The sequence below is a fragment of the Theropithecus gelada genome, chromosome 7a, assembly GCF_003255815.1.
Source record: "Theropithecus gelada isolate Dixy chromosome 7a, Tgel_1.0, whole genome shotgun sequence".
Lineage (NCBI taxonomy): Eukaryota > Metazoa > Chordata > Mammalia > Primates > Cercopithecidae > Theropithecus > Theropithecus gelada.
This window is the reverse complement of record NC_037674.1, coordinates 40,406,095-40,425,267: the sequence shown is the minus strand read 5'-3', so window position 1 is coordinate 40,425,267 and position 19,173 is coordinate 40,406,095. Positions and strand designations below refer to the sequence as shown.

General features: G+C 42.5%; 1 protein-coding gene across 3 annotated transcripts in view; it reads left to right on the top strand.

Annotated features, from left to right (window-relative positions):
• The window catches only part of SPG21 (SPG21, maspardin), a 29,099-nt gene extending 11,798 nt beyond the window's left edge, over window positions 1-17,301 (top strand). The window contains exons 4-9 of one of the 3 annotated variants that reach the window (XM_025390132.1): window positions 3,657-3,737; window positions 5,798-5,943; window positions 9,878-9,986; window positions 10,751-10,858; window positions 14,931-15,071; window positions 16,586-17,301. In XM_025390132.1, the coding sequence (XP_025245917.1) occupies window positions 3,657-3,737; window positions 5,798-5,943; window positions 9,878-9,986; window positions 10,751-10,858; window positions 14,931-15,071; window positions 16,586-16,702 (702 nt within the window). In that variant the 3' untranslated portion in view covers window positions 16,703-17,301. The remainder of the gene's footprint in view (window positions 1-3,656; window positions 3,738-5,797; window positions 5,944-9,877; window positions 9,987-10,750; window positions 10,859-14,930; window positions 15,072-16,585) is intronic. The other 2 variants (XM_025390133.1, XM_025390134.1) reach the window with 2 other exon arrangements.
• Window positions 17,302-19,173: the final 1,872 nt, after the last annotated feature.

Below are 19,173 nucleotides of genomic sequence, written 5' to 3'. Positions count from 1 at the left end.
TCACACAGCCAGTAAGTGGTGGAGGGAGGAACTGAGCTCCGTCTCCTGGCTCTGTTTCTGCTCCTCGTTTTATCACAGCACTGCTTCCAGGGTTGCTGAGCATGGAATATTAGACAACAAAGGGATTAGCTAACACACAAGTGACTGAAAAGCTGGCTTTTCGTGTAAATCTTTGATATTTGAGGTGAGATTCATTAACTAGCTCATATGTTAGCATTTGGTTAGGAAGTTTTTTGTTCCTGATTATTACTTTATAGCCGAGTTTGGTCTAAATCCAGTTTCCCACTGATCATTCTTGAGTCTTCTCTGGGAGAAAAGTGTGTGGGAAAGGCACTCTTCCTGGTGACTGACTGATTTTTCTTTTTTTTTTTTTTTTTTTTTTTTGCATGCTTCCACTGTAACGACACAGGTTGGTCAGGACGTTGGTCTCCTAATTTCCCAGGAAGGAGACAGCCTTGGTAGCTGGCAGTCGCCTGCAGTATTCACTTGTAAGTGGTACTCCCGGTGGGAGTGCTGCTGTGAGTGTGTGTGTTATTTACTGTTGAAGGGGTGAAAAAGCATGTCACATGTCTTCTCTTGGAAGGTAACTGAAAGTTCTACTGAGGTTACCACCAACTGAGGCCACACAAAAGAAATCAGTTCCTCTTCCTCCTGAGAGCCCATCTCTTACTTGAGAAAACAGTTGTCATCACCACCACCTGCTGCTTTTCTCCTGGGTCTTTTCTTCTCTGGCTTAATTTCTCCAGCTTCTTTAACCATTCGTCACATGACATGTTTGAGCCTCTGCAACATAATCCTCCTTTGTTCAGACTTGCAGTCATTCCTCTTCACAAACAGCATTCTAGAACAGGGTAGGAACTGCCCTCATCCAAGCCCTCTGCAGCCTGAGACATGACACTACCATTTTTGGTGGCCCCTGTTGATCAGCCAGGGAGGGGGAGCCAAGCAGCCTGCAGGTGCCCATCCCACTTGGGAGTGCTGTCCAACAGCGTTTCTCGCTCCACAGTGGCAGATCATGAGAGCCTTGGCTTCTGGCTGGATGTTTCTTCTTTGCCCTCAAGGTTCTCGATGTGGGCTTTCCCTGTTTCGTTAGGAGGATAGTTAATCAAGAAAAGGTCAACAGCGTCTTGATCAGAATGTTCAGCTCCATGAGGTTGTGGAACTTATTTGATATTTGTTAGTATCTAGCAGTTACAATGCACAGACCTTTTTAAATTTTTTTTTTGTTGTTGTAATTGTAGATTCACATGCAGTGTAAAAAATAGTTCAGAGAAATATCCTTTTTACACATTTCCCCAGTTTCCGCCAAACCTTTGCAAAACTGTAGTACAATATCACAACCAGGATATTGATATTACTACAATCTACCAATCTCATTCAGGTTTCTCCAGTTCTGCTTGAACACATTTGTTTGTATGTATTAAGTTGTGTATAATTTTGTCACCTGTGTGGGCATGGATATTTATAAATTAAAGACTCCATGAAAATATCATCCCCTTTCTTTTAGGCTATCATCTGACTCAAATTCTCAAACTTTCTGCTAGGGAGAATCGGTTCCCCATTCTTTCTTGGCATGGTGGAAGTTTTACCCACAAATAGAATTTTAATAATAAAAGTCATACATCAAATCTAAAATGATCCCATAATTCATTTGGCAGTATCCATTCCACTGATTCATCAGTAACAAAATGAACCTAAGTGCTTAAACAATAAGCCTGTTAGACGAGGTTTTTTGGGATTTGTTTTTGTTTTTGTTTTTGTTTTTTGGTGACGGAGACTCGCTCTGTCGCTCCAGCTAGAGTGCAGTAGTATGATCTCGGCTCATGCAACCTCCACCTCCCAGGCTCAAGCAATCCTCATGCCTCAGCTTCCCCAGTAGCTGGGATTACAGCTGCCTGCCACCATGCCTGGATAATTTTTGTATTTTTTTGGTAGAGATGGGGTTTCACCATGTTCCCCAGGCTGGTCTCAAACTCCTGACCTCAAGTGATTCCCCTGCCTCAGCTTCCCAAAGCGGTGGGATTACAAGCGTGAGCCACTGCGCCCAGCCAGTGGGTTTTATATGTACATAAAAAAGGAATTCCTGACCAGGCGCGGTGGCTTACGCCTGTAATCCCAACACTTCTGGAGGCCGAGGTGGGTGGATCACGAGGTCAGGAGATCGAGACCATCCTGGCTAACACAGTGAAACCCCGTCTCTACTAAAAATACAAAAAAGAAAGAAAATTAGTCGGGCGTGGTGGCACACGCCTGTAGTCCCAGCTACTTGAGAGACTGAGGCAGGAGAATCGCTTGAACCCAGGAGGCAGAGGTTGCAGTGAGCTGAGATCGTACCACTGCACTCCAGCATGGGTGACAGAGTGAGACTCCATCTCAAACAACAAAAAAAGGAATTCTTAGGGGACAAACCTGAGTCCCTTAGAAATGAGTTTGTGACTTGTACTTCTTTTTCCTCATCATTGCCAGCATTAATAGACAGGCTACATATAGTCAAGTACCATACTTCTTTTTCACAAACAGAAGTACAATAGCCTGGCATGGTACTTCTGTTGGCTCACACCCGTAATCCCAGCACTTTGGGAAGCTGAGGCAGTCAAATCGCTTGAGGCAGGCAAATCGCTTGAGCCCAGGAGTTCAAGACCAGCCTGGGCAACATGGCAAAACCCCATTTCTACAAAAAATATATATATAAAAATTAGCCAGGCATGGTGGTGCATGCCTGTGATTCCAGCTACTGGGGGGCTGAGGTGGGAGCATCGCTTGCGCCCAGGAGGTTGTGGCTGCAGTGAGCTTACAATTGTGCCAATGCACTCCAGCCTGGGTGAGAGAGAGAGAGACCCTATCTCAAAAACAAGCTGGGTGTAGTGGCTCGTGCCTGTAATTCTAACACTTTGGGAGGCCAAGGCAGGTGGATCACTTGAGGTCAGGAGTTTGAGACTAGCTTGGCCAACATGGCAAAACTGTGTCTGTGCTAAAAATACAAAAATCAGCTGGGTATGGTGGTGGACATCTGTAATCTCAGCTACTCAGGAGACTGAGGTAGGAGAATCACTCAAACCCGGGAGGCAGAGGTGGAATGAGTCGAGATCGCGCCACTGCCCTCCAGCCTGGGCAACAGAGGAGACTGTCTCAAGAAACAAACACCCCAAAGTACAATAAATGAAATAGAGTAACTAAGTCATTTAAAAGAAGAGGAACAACTTTACTGAATACCCCCTTAAAGAAATGCTACCAAAAAGAGAGGGAGCTCTCCTTAGAACAAATTTTGTTTCCATCTCTCCTGAGCCATAATTCTGAATGAAATTAGATTTAAGAGAAAACCGTATTTCTTTACTGGGATGGGTTCTGGTATATTCATCCTTAAACCCCAGACTTTTTCAGCTGTTTAGAAAGGAAATTGATGGGAATTGAAATTGTTACTCACATAATATCATTAGAATGTGCTTACTTTTTATACTCTTTTAATTTGGTCTGTTAGATAAAATGTAAATTATGAAGTTTCGTAAAAAGTGAGAGCTTATTTTTACATATTTTGAATAAGGAGCAGCGCTTGAGCAAACGAGAAATGCCACTGTTTGAGTCCTAAGTTTTTCAAATACATGAGTTGCATTTTTACTTTTATGATTTTTAAAATAAAATTATTGTTACTATTTCAGTTGCAGTATCCAGTTTATTGGGACCATCTTGAGTTCTGTGATGGATTCAGAAAACTTTTAGACCATTTACAATTGGATAAAGTGAGTACCCTGAAACTAATTACATACATACAATTTTTTTTTATTTTTTGAGATGAAGTCTCACTCTGTCACCCAGGCTGGAGTGCAGTGGCACGATCTCGGCTCACTGCAACCTCCACCTCCCGGGTTCAAGTGATTCTCCTGCCTCGACCTCCAAAGTAGCTGGGATTACAGGCATGTGCCACCATGCCTGACTAATTTTTGTGTCTTTAGTAAAGATGGGGTTTCGCCATGTTGGCCAGACTGCTCTCAAACTGCTGACCGCAAGTGATCCGCCCACCCCAGCCTCCCGAAGTGTTGGGATTACAGGCGTGAGCCACTGCTCCTGGCCCTCTTTTATTTTTTAATAATAGCTTTATTGCAACATAATTCATATGCCATGTAATTTACCCTTTTAAGTATACAGTTCCATGTTTTTCAGTATACTCCCAGGTATGTGCAACCATCACTGCAGTCAATGTTTTATAATTTTTTTTAATGCCAAAAACCTCATATTCATTAGCAGTCGGTCCTCATCTTCCCCCTTACTAGCCCTGCAACCTAATTTACTTTTTTATCTCTATGGATTTGCCTATTCTAGATATTTTACATAAGTGGAATCATATCATATATGTGGTCTTTTTGACTGGCTTTTTTTACTTAGCATTATGAGTTTAAGGTTCATTCATGTTGAAGCCAGAATCAATACTTCGTTTCTCTTTTTTTTTTTTTTTTTTTTTTTTTTTTTTTGAGACGGAGTCTCGCTCTGTCGCCCAGGCTGGAGTGCAGTGGCCGGATCTCAGCTCACTGCAAGCTCCGCCTCCCGGGTCTACGCCATTCTCCTGCCTCAGCCTCCCGAGTAGCTGGGACTACAGGCGCCCGCCACCTCGCCCGGCTAGTTTTTTGTATTTTTTAGTAGAGACGGGGTTTCACCGTGTTAGCCAGGATGGTCTCGATCTCCTGACCTCGTGATCCGCCCGTCTCGGCCTCCCAAAGTGCTGGGATTACAGGCTTGAGCCACCGCGCCCGGCCAATACTTCGTTTCTCTTTACAACTAAATCATATTTTTATAAATATGCCATATCTTGTTTAACCATTCATCAGCTGATGCACATTTGGGTTGTTTTTACCTTTTGGATGTCATGAATAATGCTGCCATGAACATTCATGTATGAGTTTTTGTGTCGACATATGTTTTCAGTTCTCTTAGGTATATGTTTAGGGGTGGAATTACTGAATCACAGTTTTCTTAGACATAAACCACTTAATGGTTTTGGGTTTTTTCTTTTTTTTTTTTTTTTTTTTATTGAGACAGTCTTTCACTCTGTCACCCAGGCTGGAGTGCAGTGATGCAATCATGGCTCACTGCAGCCTCAGCCTCTTGGGCTCAAGCAATCCTCCCACCTCAGCCTCTCAAGTAGCTAGGACTATAGGCACATACCACCATGCCTGGCTAATTTTTGTATTTTTAGTATACAGGCCTTTGCCATATTTCCCTGGCTTGGTTTTGTTTTCTTTTTTTCTTTCTTTTTTTGTTTTTTTAGACAGAGTCTCACTCTGTCGCCCAGGCTGGGGTGCAGTGGTGCGATCTCGACTCACTGCAACCTCCGCCTTCCGGGTTCAAGTGATTCTCTACCTCAACCTCCTGAGTAGCTGGGACTACAGGCACGCACCACCTTGCCTGGCTAGTTTTTTGTATTTTTAGTAGAGGCGGGGTTTCACCATGCTGGCCAGGCTGGTCTTGAATTCCTGACCTCGTGATCCGCCTGCCTCAGCCTCCCATAGTGCTGGGATTATAGGCATGAGCCACTGCGCCTGGCCTGGTTTTGTTTTCTAATGCAATCTGTGAATGATATTTTTTTTAATTATATAACTTGGATGCAGAGTTGTATTATCTTGATGGACTGTGTAAATTGCATTTAAATACAATATTTTCTAAATTTCTAGCTGCTGTAAATATTTTAGTGTATTGGCTAATGATAACATATTCTGTGGTTAGTGATAATTGAAGCAACTTTTTAATACTCATGTTCAAGATTGATCAGTATTTTAGGATCTGCCTCATATTTGTTTATAATTAGGTTCATCTTTTTGGCGCTTCTTTGGGAGGCTTTTTGGCCCAGAAATTTGCTGAATACACTCACAAATCTCCTAGAGTCCATTCCCTAATCCTCTGCAATTCCTTCAGTGACACCTCTATCTTCAACCAAACTTGGACTGCAAACAGGTAAGAACAAAATTATTATTTCTGTTCAGTGAAATTTTGAAAATGTTGGCTTTTGAGTGTTTGGTATATTAGGAAGGGAAGGCTTACATCTACTTCTATATTCTGCAACTTCCTTGGCTTTTTTTTTTTTTTTTTTTTGATACAGAATCTTGCTTTGTCACCTAGCCTGAAGTGCAATGGTACAACCACAGCTCACTGCAGCCTTTATTTCCCAGGCTTAAGCGATCCTCCTACCTCAGCCTCACAAATAGCCGGAACTACAGGCAGGCATGCGTGGCACCACACCTGGTTAATTTCTGTATTTTTTTGTAGAGATGGGATTTTGCCATGTTGCCCCATGCTGGTCTCTAACTCCAGGGCTCAAGCGATCTGCCCACCTTGGCCTCCCAAAGTTCTGGGATTACAGGCATGAGTCACTGTGCCCGGCTGTTTCTTGACTTTTAAAATTAGAAACAATTACCTTTACAAAAGGAAAGAATTGAATGAACTCTAAATTCAGCTTTATTACCCTAAATTTTTAAATTTTGTTTAATATTCATTAATACACTTTTGCTGTTTCTATTCAGTACTTCTGTATAACTAATACCATGTTCTGTTTATCCCACTTATTATTTTGTGTAAACAGTTCCGTGTATTGACTGACATAGTTTTATTAGGCATTTGACTTTTCCCAATTCTTCATCACATTCTACAGTAAATCTTTGTACAAATTACTGGGTTTTTTCCCTTACCGATTTTTTTCCTTGAGATATGTTCTCCAAATGGAAAGACTAGAGCATTTGGTCTGTCAACAGATGTTCTGCACATCATGACCCTTGATATTAGTCTGTTCTTCCAAAAGATAGAAATGGTGGAAATGAGGCTGGGTGCAGTGGCTCACACCTGTAATCCCAGCACTTTGGGAGGCTGAGGTGGCTGGATCACCTGAGATTGGGAGTTTGAGACCAGCCTGACCAACATGGAGAAACCCCGTCTCTACTAAAAATACAAAATTAGCTGGGCATGGTGGTGCATGCCTGTAATCCTAGCTACTCGGGAGGCTGAGGCAGGAGAATCACTTGAACCCGGGCGGCAGAGGTTGCGGCGAGCCGAGATCACGCCATTGCACTCCAGCCTAGGCAACAGGAGCAAAACTCCATCTCAAAAAAAAAACAAAAACCAAAAAAAGAAATAGTGGAAATGCTTCAGGAGCAGCCAGGGGGGTACTTGTTTCCTAGGAGCCATCCTTTCATTGATTTTATCATTTTAAGTAATTGATGGGTATCTATGATGCCATACAGCTGGCCGCAGGACTTTTTTTTAAAGGCTAGAGCCTCGCCTTGCTAGCAATGAAAGAAATCTACAAATAATAATAATATTTCTATCTCTACAAATAATAATAATAATAAATTAGCCAGATACCATGGTACACAGCTGCAGTCCTAGCTAATCAGGAGGCTGAGGCAGGAGGATCGCTTGAGCCCAAGAGTTCGAGGCTGCAGTGAACCACAATCATGCCTCTGTACTCCAGGCTGGGTGACAGAGCAAGACCCTATTTCAAAAAAAAAGCCCAATGACTAAACACATCTGTATGATCAGTGTTTTCAAATAATGTATAGGGAAGTATTGTTTTCACATCTACTTAAGATTGCACTCTGATATTTTTTAGTTTTTCTGATGTTACCTTAGTAGTTACTCAGTGTTCATGCAACAGTTTCTTGTGTACATTAGCTACTTTACAAATCCTTCCTGTCCAGATAATGCACTAAATAATGCTCATTATTTTTGGTGATTTTTATTGCTGTTCTAATTGTTAGACTGCCAAGACAGCCCCCATTCAGTTTGTGCTCTGGCACACGAACTGCTTTTTGTCAAGTATCTGAGTGCTTACTGTGTGCCACACGCTGAGGATACAGGAGTGAGCAAAGCCAACAGGGTCTACCCCTTACAGAGCATACTTAGACCTCATCACCTTCAAAAGATAAGAAAGTGATGGGGCTGGGAGAGAACTTACAGAGTTAACTGGAAGGTGACTCAGTGTTCCTTTTGAGGGAAGCTCAACTTCCAGCAAGGCTGTCCCAATGAAAATAAGCATCAGAAGGTAGTTTGCACCTCATCTAAGTAATTTTCATCATAGGTTTAGAGAAATTAGTGTTTACCCTCCAAGATGGCTCTTAACAGTTGAAATTAATGGAATAAATATAAACTAAAGATCATATATAGAAATCCATAAAGATCTGACCAGTCACAGTGGCCCACACCTATAATCCCAGCACTTTGGGAGGCAGAGGTAAGAGCATTGCTTGAGTCCAGGAGTTCTAGACCAGCCTGGGCAACATAGCAAGACCCTGCCTCTACAGAAAAAAAAATTTTTTTGAGATGAGAGTCTCACTCTGTTGCCCAGGGTGGAGTGCAGTGGCACGATCTGACTGCAACCTCCACCCCCCAGGTTCAAGTGATTCTCCTGCCTCAGCCTCCCGAGTAGCTGAGATTACAGGCGCCTGGCTAAATTAGCCCCTGGCTAATTTTTGTAGTTTTAGTAAGAGACAGGGTTTCACCATCTTGGCCAGGCTGGTTTTGAACTCCTGACCTCGTGATCCACCCACTTTGGCCTCCCAAAGTGCTGGATTACAGGCATGAGCCACTGCACCTGGCTCAGTAAATTTTTTTTTTTTTTTTTTTTTTTTTTTTGGAGAGGGAGTCTGGCTCTGTCACCCAGGCTGGAGTGCAGTGGCACGATCTCTGCTCACTGCAAGCTCCGTCTCCCAGGCTCACGCCATTCTCCTGCCTCAGCCTCCCGAGTAGGTGGGACTACAGGCACGCGCCACCATGCGCGGCTAATTTTTGGTATTTTTAGTGGGGAGAGGGTTTCACCGTGTTAGCCAGGATGGCCTCCCAAAGTGCTAGGATTACAGGCGTGAGCCACGCCTGGCCCCGGCTCAGTGAATTTTTTAAAAATTAGCCAGGCCTGGTAGTGCGAGCCTGTAGTCCCAGCTACTTGGGAGGCCAAAGTGGAAAGATCACTTAGCAGGAGTTTGAGGCTACAGTGAGCTGTGATCACAATACTGCACTTCAGCCTGGGCAACAGAGTGAGACCCTGTCTCTAAAAATTTTTTTTTAATTGTTTCAATGAAAAAATAAAAAGAGGCCAGGAGTGGCTCACGCCTGTGTTCCCAGCACTGTGGGAGGCTGAGGTGGGTGGATCACTTGAGGCCAGGAGTTTGCCACTAGCCTGGCCAACATTGCAAAAGCTCATCTTTACTAAAAATACAAAAGTTAGCCGGGTGTGATGGCATGCACCTGTAGTCCCAGCTACTCGAGAGGCTGGGGCATGAGAATTGCTTGAGCCCGGGAGGCAGAGGTTGCAGCCAGCTGAGATCATACCACTGTACTTCCAGCATGGGCAACTGAGACTCTGTCTCCAAAAATAATAACAATAATAAATTGAAAAAATAAATCCATAGATATCAATTTGTCTTGAATTAGCCAAGTTGAATCTAATAGTAGCAAATTTGGGGAGTTGCAATAACTTTCAAATTGGGATTTTTGAAATCTATTTTGAAATATCAATCAGTAAAAAGATAATATCAACCAGAAGGAAAGAATATTTCTCTTAATGCTCAGTTTTCCAAAGGAAATAGTTTAATCCTTGGAAGTAGGGCCAGTTAGGAAAAAAAAAATCTTGGACTCATCAGGATGTCTATCTCAGTAAATGTATTTTGAAATATCACTTATAATTATCCTAAATCCTCAAATAAAAGTTTAATTACGTGAACCCATAACTGTTTGGAAACTTGGGAAAGTGTGTATAAAAACCAAATGCTGAGCTCTTTGGAGGAGGGGATTAGGACTTTTTATTTCTAGATCCTAAGCTAATACAAAGCTTTAATGTTCAATGAATATTTGCCACGTGTAGTCTCGGAAGTTTAAATTATAAAGTCTTTGTGTTTTACAGCTTTTGGCTGATGCCTGCATTTATGCTCAAAAAAATAGTTCTTGGAAATTTTTCATCTGGCCCGGTGGACCCTATGATGGCTGATGCCATTGATTTCATGGTAGACAGGGTAAGGATCATGACATTGGGGTGGGGACACATTGTATTGGGAATTTTTACATCTACTTGGTTCCAGAAGACAGATCTGTCTCACAAGTATGTGTTAGAGGTATTTGCTAAGCAGATTAATACATCTGAGCAGATATTATTGCTGGTAAGGGCTTGTCTACATTAGTGCTTCCCACCAGCTGTTTGTCAAAATCACTTAGGGAAGCTTTCAAAAATATAGATTGTAAGGCCTCACAGCAGACCATCCATCTGGCATCCCTGGGCATGGGATCTGTGAATCTATTTTTACTTCAGTCTTTTCCTTTACTCACCAGGTACATCTGATGAACCAGGTCTGTTGGCTTGCATTTAGGAACTCCTGGGCTAGATGATTTCTCAAGTCTCTTCTAGCTCTAAGATCCCTTAAAGGTTTATCTTAAAAAAAATACAAAAAAAAAAACCAAAAACATGTATCTGTCACCTTTGAGCAGTAGGAATTGGCTTGCTGCCCATGGGCACCTGGCTGGAGTAGGCAGTGTAGGCTGAGAGCTATAGAAGGCCAGGTTTCATTGGTTTGTATCCAGGTTTCCAGAATAGAAAAATGCCACCACCTCCTGAGAAGCCCAGTTCATGGTCTCTCACCTATGTTGTGGTTCCTCACTGGTGACTTTTCTGGCCCCACCACAGATGATACCACCTTTATAAGCACAAATGTTGTCTGCGGATTTAATGTAAATGTGAAAAATAAAATTATTTCAAAAACTTTACCTGTGTTTCTTCCTGCAGCTAGAAAGTTTGGGTCAGAGTGAACTGGCTTCAAGACTTACCTTGAATTGTCAAAATTCCTATGTGGAACCTCATAAAATTCGGGACATCCCTGTAACCATTATGGATGTAAGCTTCCTTTTAAGTAAAATAGCTGCTTTGCTTTTTAAAATGTGTCTGTCAAGATCTCCTAAAAAACTATTTGATAACTTTCAATGTGCCTCTTCAAATGCTGCCTTGGCTTTTGTTTTTACCCTCCAGCTTTCTCAATTCCAAAATAATCTGTTTATTGCTTATCTTGGATTTCTTTCTGGCAGGAATAACACCATTGAAATCAAAATAGACTGAACACAGAGACTTATGCCTGTAATCCCAGCGCTTTGGGAGGCTGAGGCAGGAGGACTGCTTGAGTCCAAGAGTTCAGGACCAGCCTGGGCAACATAGCGAGACCCTGTCTTCTATTTATTAGAGAAGATAAAAATAAAAATGAATCAAAATAAATTTAAACAAGGGAGTCTACCCATTTGATGTATTTTTGCTGTTCTCATCAATAGATACTGCGCCTTAGCCATTACATATATGGGCAGCAAAGAGAAGGTGCTTCACAGGAGTGGAGAATCAAGAATTCCATAGTCTAATTACCACAAAAGCTTGCTTATTTTTTCATTGTGGTAAAATATATGTTACAAATATGCCATTTAACCATTTTTAAGTGCATAGTTGAGTGGCATTAAGTATATTCACAGTTCTGCAACTATCACCATTTTCTTTTTTTTTTTTTTTTTTNCAGCCTGGGTGACAGAGTGTGACTTTGTCTAAAAAAAATAAAATATACTGTGTTCATTTGTTTAAAAATAATAAATCCATTACATGTTAACATAAACAGTTTTTTTTTTTTTTTTTTTTTTTTTTTTTTCCTTTTTGTGGAGAACGGGGTCTCGCTATATTACCCAGGCAGGTCTCGAACTCCTGGGCTCAAGCTATCCTCCCGCCTCTGCCTCCCTGAGAGCTGGGATTACAGGCGTGAGCCACCGCGCCCGGCGCCATTTTCACATTTTCATCATTCCAAGAAGAAATTCCATACCCATTAAACAATAACTCCTGTGCCCTTTTTTACCCCGGCCTCTGATAAGCAACAGTCTATTTTCTGTCTGTAAAAATTTGCCTATTCTAGGAACCTCATATAAGTGGAATCCTACAACATTTATCCTTTTGTGCGGCTATTTCACTTAGCATAATGTTTCACAAGACTTATCTTGAAATGTTATACATGTGTCAGAATGTCATTTATTTCTTTTTTTTTTGAAACCGTCTCACTCTGTTCCTCAGGCTGGAGTGCAGTGGCACAATCTCAGCTCACTGCAACCTCTGCCTCCCAGGCCCAAACAATCCTCCCTCCTCAGCCTCCTGAGCAGCTTGGACCACAGGTGCACACCCACTACATCTGGCTAATTTTTTGTAGAGATGGGGTTTCACCATGTTGCCCATGCTGGACTCAAACTCTGAGACTCAAACTGTCTGCCTGCCTGGGCCTCCCAAAGTGCTATTACAGGCGTGAGCCACCATGCCCAGCCTGTCATTTCTTTTTAAAGCTGAATAATATCCACCAATAAAACCAATGTTGGTTTATACCACATTTTGTTTATCCATTCATCCGTCAGTGGATACTTGGGCTGTGTTCAGCTTTTGGCAATTGTGAATAATGCTGCTATGAACATTGGTATAAAAGTGTATGTTTGGGCAGGGCACAGTGGCTCACACCTGTAATCCCAGCACTGTGGGAGGCTGACTCAGGATGATTGCTTGAGCCCAGGAATTCGAGACCAGTCTGGGCAATATAGGAGACCCTGTCTCTACTACTAATAAAAAAAATTAGCCGGACATGGTGCCACATCCCTGTGATCCCAGTTACTTGAGAGCTGAGGTGGGAGGATCACCTGAGCCTGAAGTGAGCCATGATCATGCCACTGTGCTCCAGCCTGGGCAACAGAGTGAAACCCTGTCAAAAAATGTATGTATATTTGAGTTCCTGCTTTTAATTCTTTTTTATTTATTTTAAAATTATTTTTTAAAAATAATTTTTTGTTTTTTATTTTTGTAGGTACATAGTAGATGTATCCTACTTTTAATTCTTTTGGACATATTGTTTGAAGTAGAATTGTACTTTTTGAAGAACCGCCATACTGTCTTCCACAGTGGCTGTACCATTTCATGTTCCCACCAACAATGCACAAAGGTGCCAGTTTCTCTATATCCTGGACATTTATTTCTGGTTTTTTGGTTGGTACTCATCCTAATGGATGTGAATTGGTATCTCACTATGGTTTCAACTTACTGAAAAAAAAATATATGATTATTTTGCCTTATAAATGGATTTGTTCCTAAATTCAAATAATATGGTTTTTGTTTTTTTGTTTTTGAGATGAAGTCTCGCTCAGTTGCCCAGGCTGGAGTGCAATGGCGTGATCTCAGCTCACTGCAAGCTCTGCCTCCCGGGTTCATGCCATTCTCCTGCTTCAGCCTCCCAAGTAGCTGGGACTACAGGCGCCCGCCACCACGTCCAGCTAATTTTTTGTATTTTTAGTAGAGACGGGGTTTCACCATGTTAGCCAGGATAGTCTCAATCTCCTGACCTCATGATCTGCCCACCTCAGCCTCCCAAAGTGCTGGGATTACAGGCATGAGCCACTGCACCCAGCCAAATATGGTATTTTTAATAATCGGTTTTTGTCAGGAAATTATCCGTTATTAGCGTGTAAACAACTTCTTATCCTCTGCCATAATCGCTGCATTCTAACATTTACCATAACATAGAACAAGCTTTTCAATGGTCCTCACAGGACATTTGTTCTGCTTGCTCTTCTTTCAAAGCTGTGCTCACCCCCTGGGTTCATGGTCACTGAAAACGGCCTATAAGTTTTAGTTGGAGATGTACTTAAACATACAGATTTAGTATGGTATATTTAGTGTACAATACTTTTTGCTTCTTTTACTTTTTGAAAAATTTTGTTGCATGTAAAAACATAAATGTGTATGGGTATTGAAAAATGTCTAGAATCATATGCTGCAAACTGGCTTCCCCAAGAAAGAGTAGCTTATACTCTTTACATTTTTTTGGAATTTTTTTCACTGAGCCTAAATGACTTAGGTTGTTGCTTTAAGTTAATGATAAAAGTAAAAAGTTCTTTGGGGGCCTCATGATCTTTTTGAAATTTATTGGCATTTGCAATGATTGTTCTCTATTATTCTGTTAATCTACTTAGCTATATTTGAGGAAAAAGGAAGTTCATGGTAGAATTTCCCCCCACCCCAGCCGAGCACGGTGACTCACATTTGTAATCCCAGCATTTTGGGAGGCTGAGGCGGGCAGATCACCTGCGGTCAGGAGTTCAAGACCAGCCTGGCCAACATGGTGAAACCCCGTCTCTACTAAAAATACAAAAATTAGCCAGGTATGGTGGCACATGCCTGTAATCCCAGCTACTCAGGAGGCTGAGGCAGGAAAATCGCTTGAACCCAGGAGGTGGAGGTTGCAGTGAGTCAAGATGGTACCACTGCACTCCAGCCTGGGCGACAGAGCAAGACTCCATCTCAAAAAAAAAAAAAAAAAAAAAGAACTTCCCCCCACCAAAAGAATGCAGGAGATGCTCTGCAGCAAAATCTGTAGCTATTGTCCTAGGTTGGACTTAGAAGTCACCAGGGATCAGCAGTGGAGGTAGTTCAGGCTGCTAGGGGTTCAGAATTGTCTCTTCATATGAAAGGAATACTTAGGGTAGCATTTCCATAGTGTGAAAAGAACATATTAAAATACCAATCGAGGCCGGGCGCGGTGGCTCAAGCCTGTAATCCCAGCACTTTGGGAGGCCGAGGCGGGTGGATCACGAGGTCAGGAGATCGAGACCATCCTGGCTAACATGGTGAAACCCCGTCTCTACTAAAAATACAAAAAACTAGCCGGGCGTGGTGGCGGGCGCCTGTAGTCCCAGCTACTCGGAGGCTGAGGCAGGAGAATGGCGTGAACCTGGGAGGCGGAGCTTGCAGTGAGCCGAGATCGCGCCACTGCACTCCAGCCTGGGTGACACAGCGCGAGACTCCGTCTCAAAAAAAAAAAAAAAAAAAAATACCAATCGATTACAGCTTTGTGTATGTGTGTGTGTGTTTTACCTTTCCTATGGTGCTGAAGCTTTATGTTTTTTTAAAGGTGTTTGATCAGAGTGCACTTTCAACTGAAGCTAAAGAAGAAATGTACAAGCTGTATCCTAATGCCCGAAGAGCTCACCTGAAAACAGGAGGCAATTTCCCATACCTGTGCAGAAGTGCAGAGGTGAATCTTTATGTACAGGTAAGGCCTAGCTTGAAACCCAGAGCACTCTGAGCCCAACATACGTTTGCAACATAAAGCCTTTTTTTTTAATGGACTAGTAAGGGAATCAGGGAACTACAGAATTCCTTGTAGGAATGAGGCATTGACTTGATAAAAGTGGTTTACATTTATAATTTGTAGGATAATGTGAACAGGTGTATTAGAGATCCCTTTTCTAAGGACAGCAGGCCTGCATTCACACACTGAGGTTACCATTGGTATGATGTGACCTTGCCCTCTGGACATAGTGAATTCCGTCAGAGCAAGACATCCGACCTAAATGGGGTCAATCTGAGTCCTGTGAAGTGACTTCTTGATCTAATTTTAATGCACTAAAAGAAAACCCTGCCAAGCGCAGTGGCTCATGCCTGTAATCTCAGCACTTTGGGAGGCTGAGGTGGGCAGATCACAAGGTCAGGAGTTCAAGACCAGACTGGCTAATATAGTGAAACCCTGTCTCTACTAAAAATACAAAAAAATTAACTGGACATGGTGGCGTGCACCTGTAGTCCCAGCTACTCAGGAGGCTGAGGCAGAAGAATCTCTTGAACCCTGGAGGCAGAGGTTATAGTGAGCCGAGATGACACCATTGCATTCCAGCCCGGGCGACAGAGCAAGACTCCATCTCAAAAAAAAAAAAAAAGAAAGCACTAACAAACACCATCCCTTCATACTCTAACTAAATGGATAATAGAATAGCAGTGAAGGGTGAATGCCCTGGCAATTTGGCAAGAAGAATCAAGAGCCTTAAAAAACCAGTCATATTCCTTGATCCTGTCATCCCCTTATAGAAGACAGGGTCCTAAAGACAGGATCCTAAACAGGAAAACTTGGTGCCCGGAGATATTCATCATAGCAGCACTAGTCACAGTAGCAGAAGATTGGAAGGACCTAACTCAGCGGAAGGGAAGGGTAAACGTCTCATGAGCATGCACCATCTAAGATGTCTCAGGAGACTCTGCAGGGACTCAGGGAGACTGCTCAGGGAGTGAGGAACAAAGATCCCAAATGTAGTTTCAAAAAATTCTTTGACTTTTCTCTATTTAGTATGTATTCGTCTGTAAATTTTAGAAGTGTAAGACATTTGTCTACTATGGTGATGTTTTCCTACCAAACTTTTTATAGAGGGCAGTATACATTTTACTCTGTAGTGCAGCTATTTAAAATGATTCTGGCAGGGTGCGGTGGCTCACACCTGTAATCCCATCTCTTTGGGAGGCCGAGACAGATGGATCACCTGAGATCAGGAGTTTGAAACCAGCCTGGCCAACATGGTGAAACCCTGTCTCTACTAAAAATACAAAAATTAGCTGGGCGTGGTGGCAGGCACCTGTAATCCCAACTACTCAGGAGGCTGAGGCAGGAGAATTGGGTGAACCCGGGAGGCAGAGGTTGGAGTGAGCAAGATAGTACCACTGCACTCTAGCCTGGGCGACAAGAGTGACTGTCCAGCTCAAAAAATAAAATAAAATCATGATTCTGCATTTCAACAGATACATTTGCTACAATTCCATGGAACCAAATACGCAGCCATTGACCCATCAATGGTCAGTGCCGAGGAGCTTGAGGTACAGAAAGGCAGCCTCGGCATCAACCAGGAGGAGCAGTAGTGTGTGTCTCGCTGTCAATGATGAGTTGACCCGGTGTGTTCTCGTATGGTCAGTGGCATCAGCGCCCGCCAGCCGGCCTTTTCCTTCAGGTTCGTCAGGCTCACCGGTTCTCACTGTGTCTGGGAAGTAGGACTGATGGTCATCTTCGTGACAGGCAGCAGCTCCACTAAGCCTGAGCAAGTGTTCCCTCTTGGTTTTCTTAGCTTTTGAATTTGAAGAAGTATTTTCGAAGATTCCCATTTTAAGAACCATGCAAATTTTGCTACCAAAAGTCTTCACCACTGTGTTCTTAAATGAATGTTAACTTCTGAGGTTTGGAACTTTGTGGTGTTTTTTTCCTTCTTTTCTTTTCCATTCTTCTTTCTTTCTTTTTGTGTTGTTTGCTGTAAATGCTGCACATCCAGATTGCATATTGGGACATTGGTTATTTTATGCTTTCTTGGATATAACCATGATCAGAGTGCCATGGCCACTACCCCACTGTTTGCTTTCCTGCAAATCAACTGCTTTTAATTTACACTTAAGCAAATTGTTTTGAGTGTTAGCTACTGCCTTTCTAGATATTACAGTCATTTGGAATAAAAATTCAGTTTCACTGAGTCGCTTTTGTGATTATTGTTGCTGCCCAACTGGGCTACACAGGCTTAGGACTTTCTGAGAAGTAGGTCATGGTTGTCAATTCTGTGTGACTTTGGGTAAGTTACTTAATCTCCCAGAAGTACAGTTTGCACATCATAAAATAACCCTAAGCTATCGTTTATTGATCTACTGTGTGCCAGGTACCTTTCTTGTCTTCATTCTTTCCCCTGAGTGGAAATGTTTAAACCCACATAAAGTAGAGAAAATGGCATAATAAATGATGTCCCCATCACCCAGCTTCAAAAATTATCAACTCTCAGTCTTGCTTATGTCTCTTTTTTTTTTTTTTTTTTTTTGTGACGGAGTTTCGCTCTTGTTGCCTAGGCTGGAGTGCAATGGCGTGATCTCAACTCACCACAACCTCCACCTCCTGAGTTCATGTCATTCTCCTGCCTCAGCCTCCCGAGTAGCTGGGATTACAGGCATGCACCACCACCCGGGCTAATTTTGTATTTTTAGTAGAGTCAGGGTTTCTCCATGTTGGTCAGGCTGGTCTCGAACTCCCGACCTCAGGTGATCCGCCCGCCTCAGCCTCCCAAAGTGCTGGAATTACAGGCGTGAACTGCCGTGCCCAGCCTTGTTCATCTTTTAACTTACCCGCATTTCTTCCACACATGCTGCTATCGCTAAATTATTTTAAAGCCATTTCTGGTGCTGTATCATTTCATCTGTAAGTATTTCTATGTGTACCTTTAAAATACAGCCTTAATACCATTATCACACTTAAAAATTTACCGATAATTCCTTCAATTATTTACCAATAATTCCTTCACTATATTGTCTAATAATCCAGTGAATGTTCTCACTCACAATTATTCCATAATTTTTTTTTTTAGGTGACTTGTTCTAATCGGGTTTCATATATAGTCCACACTTTGTATTTGATTGAAGTGTCTCTTAGATTCCTTTTCAACTGGAAGCTCCTCCTCCCTCTATTTTTTTCTTGCCATATATTCAGTGAAGAAGCAGGTTCATTTGCCCTGTAGTTGCCCCACAGTCCAGATTTTCCAGCTGCAGCCTCATGGTGTCCTTCCACTTGTTTCTCTGTCCCTGGTATTTCCTGTAAACTGGTAGTTACATCAAGAGGCTTGATCAGGTCAAGCTCGATCTTTTTGGCAAGAACACTGCATAGGTGGGGCTGTGTGTTTCTCTTGCCTCATCTCAGGAGGCACATCACATCTGGTTGTGTCTAAGTTGTTATGATTGCTGGGTGTGTTCAGGCATCATCAGCCTGATCCAGTCCTGAGAAAGTCTCCTGCTGGCTTAGCTGCCACTGCTGACCATTGCACAGATGCATCATTCCATTAGGGGTTGCAGAACAGTAATAATACTAATTTTTATCTTTCCTTCTGCATTTATTAACTGGAAATTACCAATTTAAAAAAACCAAAAACTTGCCCTCATCAACTGCTTGGTTTCGCTGAGGTACAATTTAGACAGAAAAATAAGCATCAGCGCTTCTTTCCCTTTATGTGCCAGGTTTCGGAATATTGGGTTGGCCATACCCTCTTAGACTTCATCCCCAGTACAGCCCTGATTATCCTGACTTTACAGGTGAGGACCTGGAGACTGGGAGAGGTCAAGAGACTTGCTCAGGGTCAAGCAGTAAGGGGTGGAGCTGGGATGCCAACTTGAGTCTGACCATCCCTAAAACCAGTGATCTTTCCACAAAGGGGCCACAGTGTCTTCTCTATCTGTGGCTTGACAACAGTCGTGAGTTATGGAAACACTTGGTAAACCATAAGGGTGAAGCTTGACATTTTAACTAGTAGCATCTGAGGCTACTAGAGCCGTCTGACAGCTTTAACTACTCCCCAGCTCTGCACCCTGAT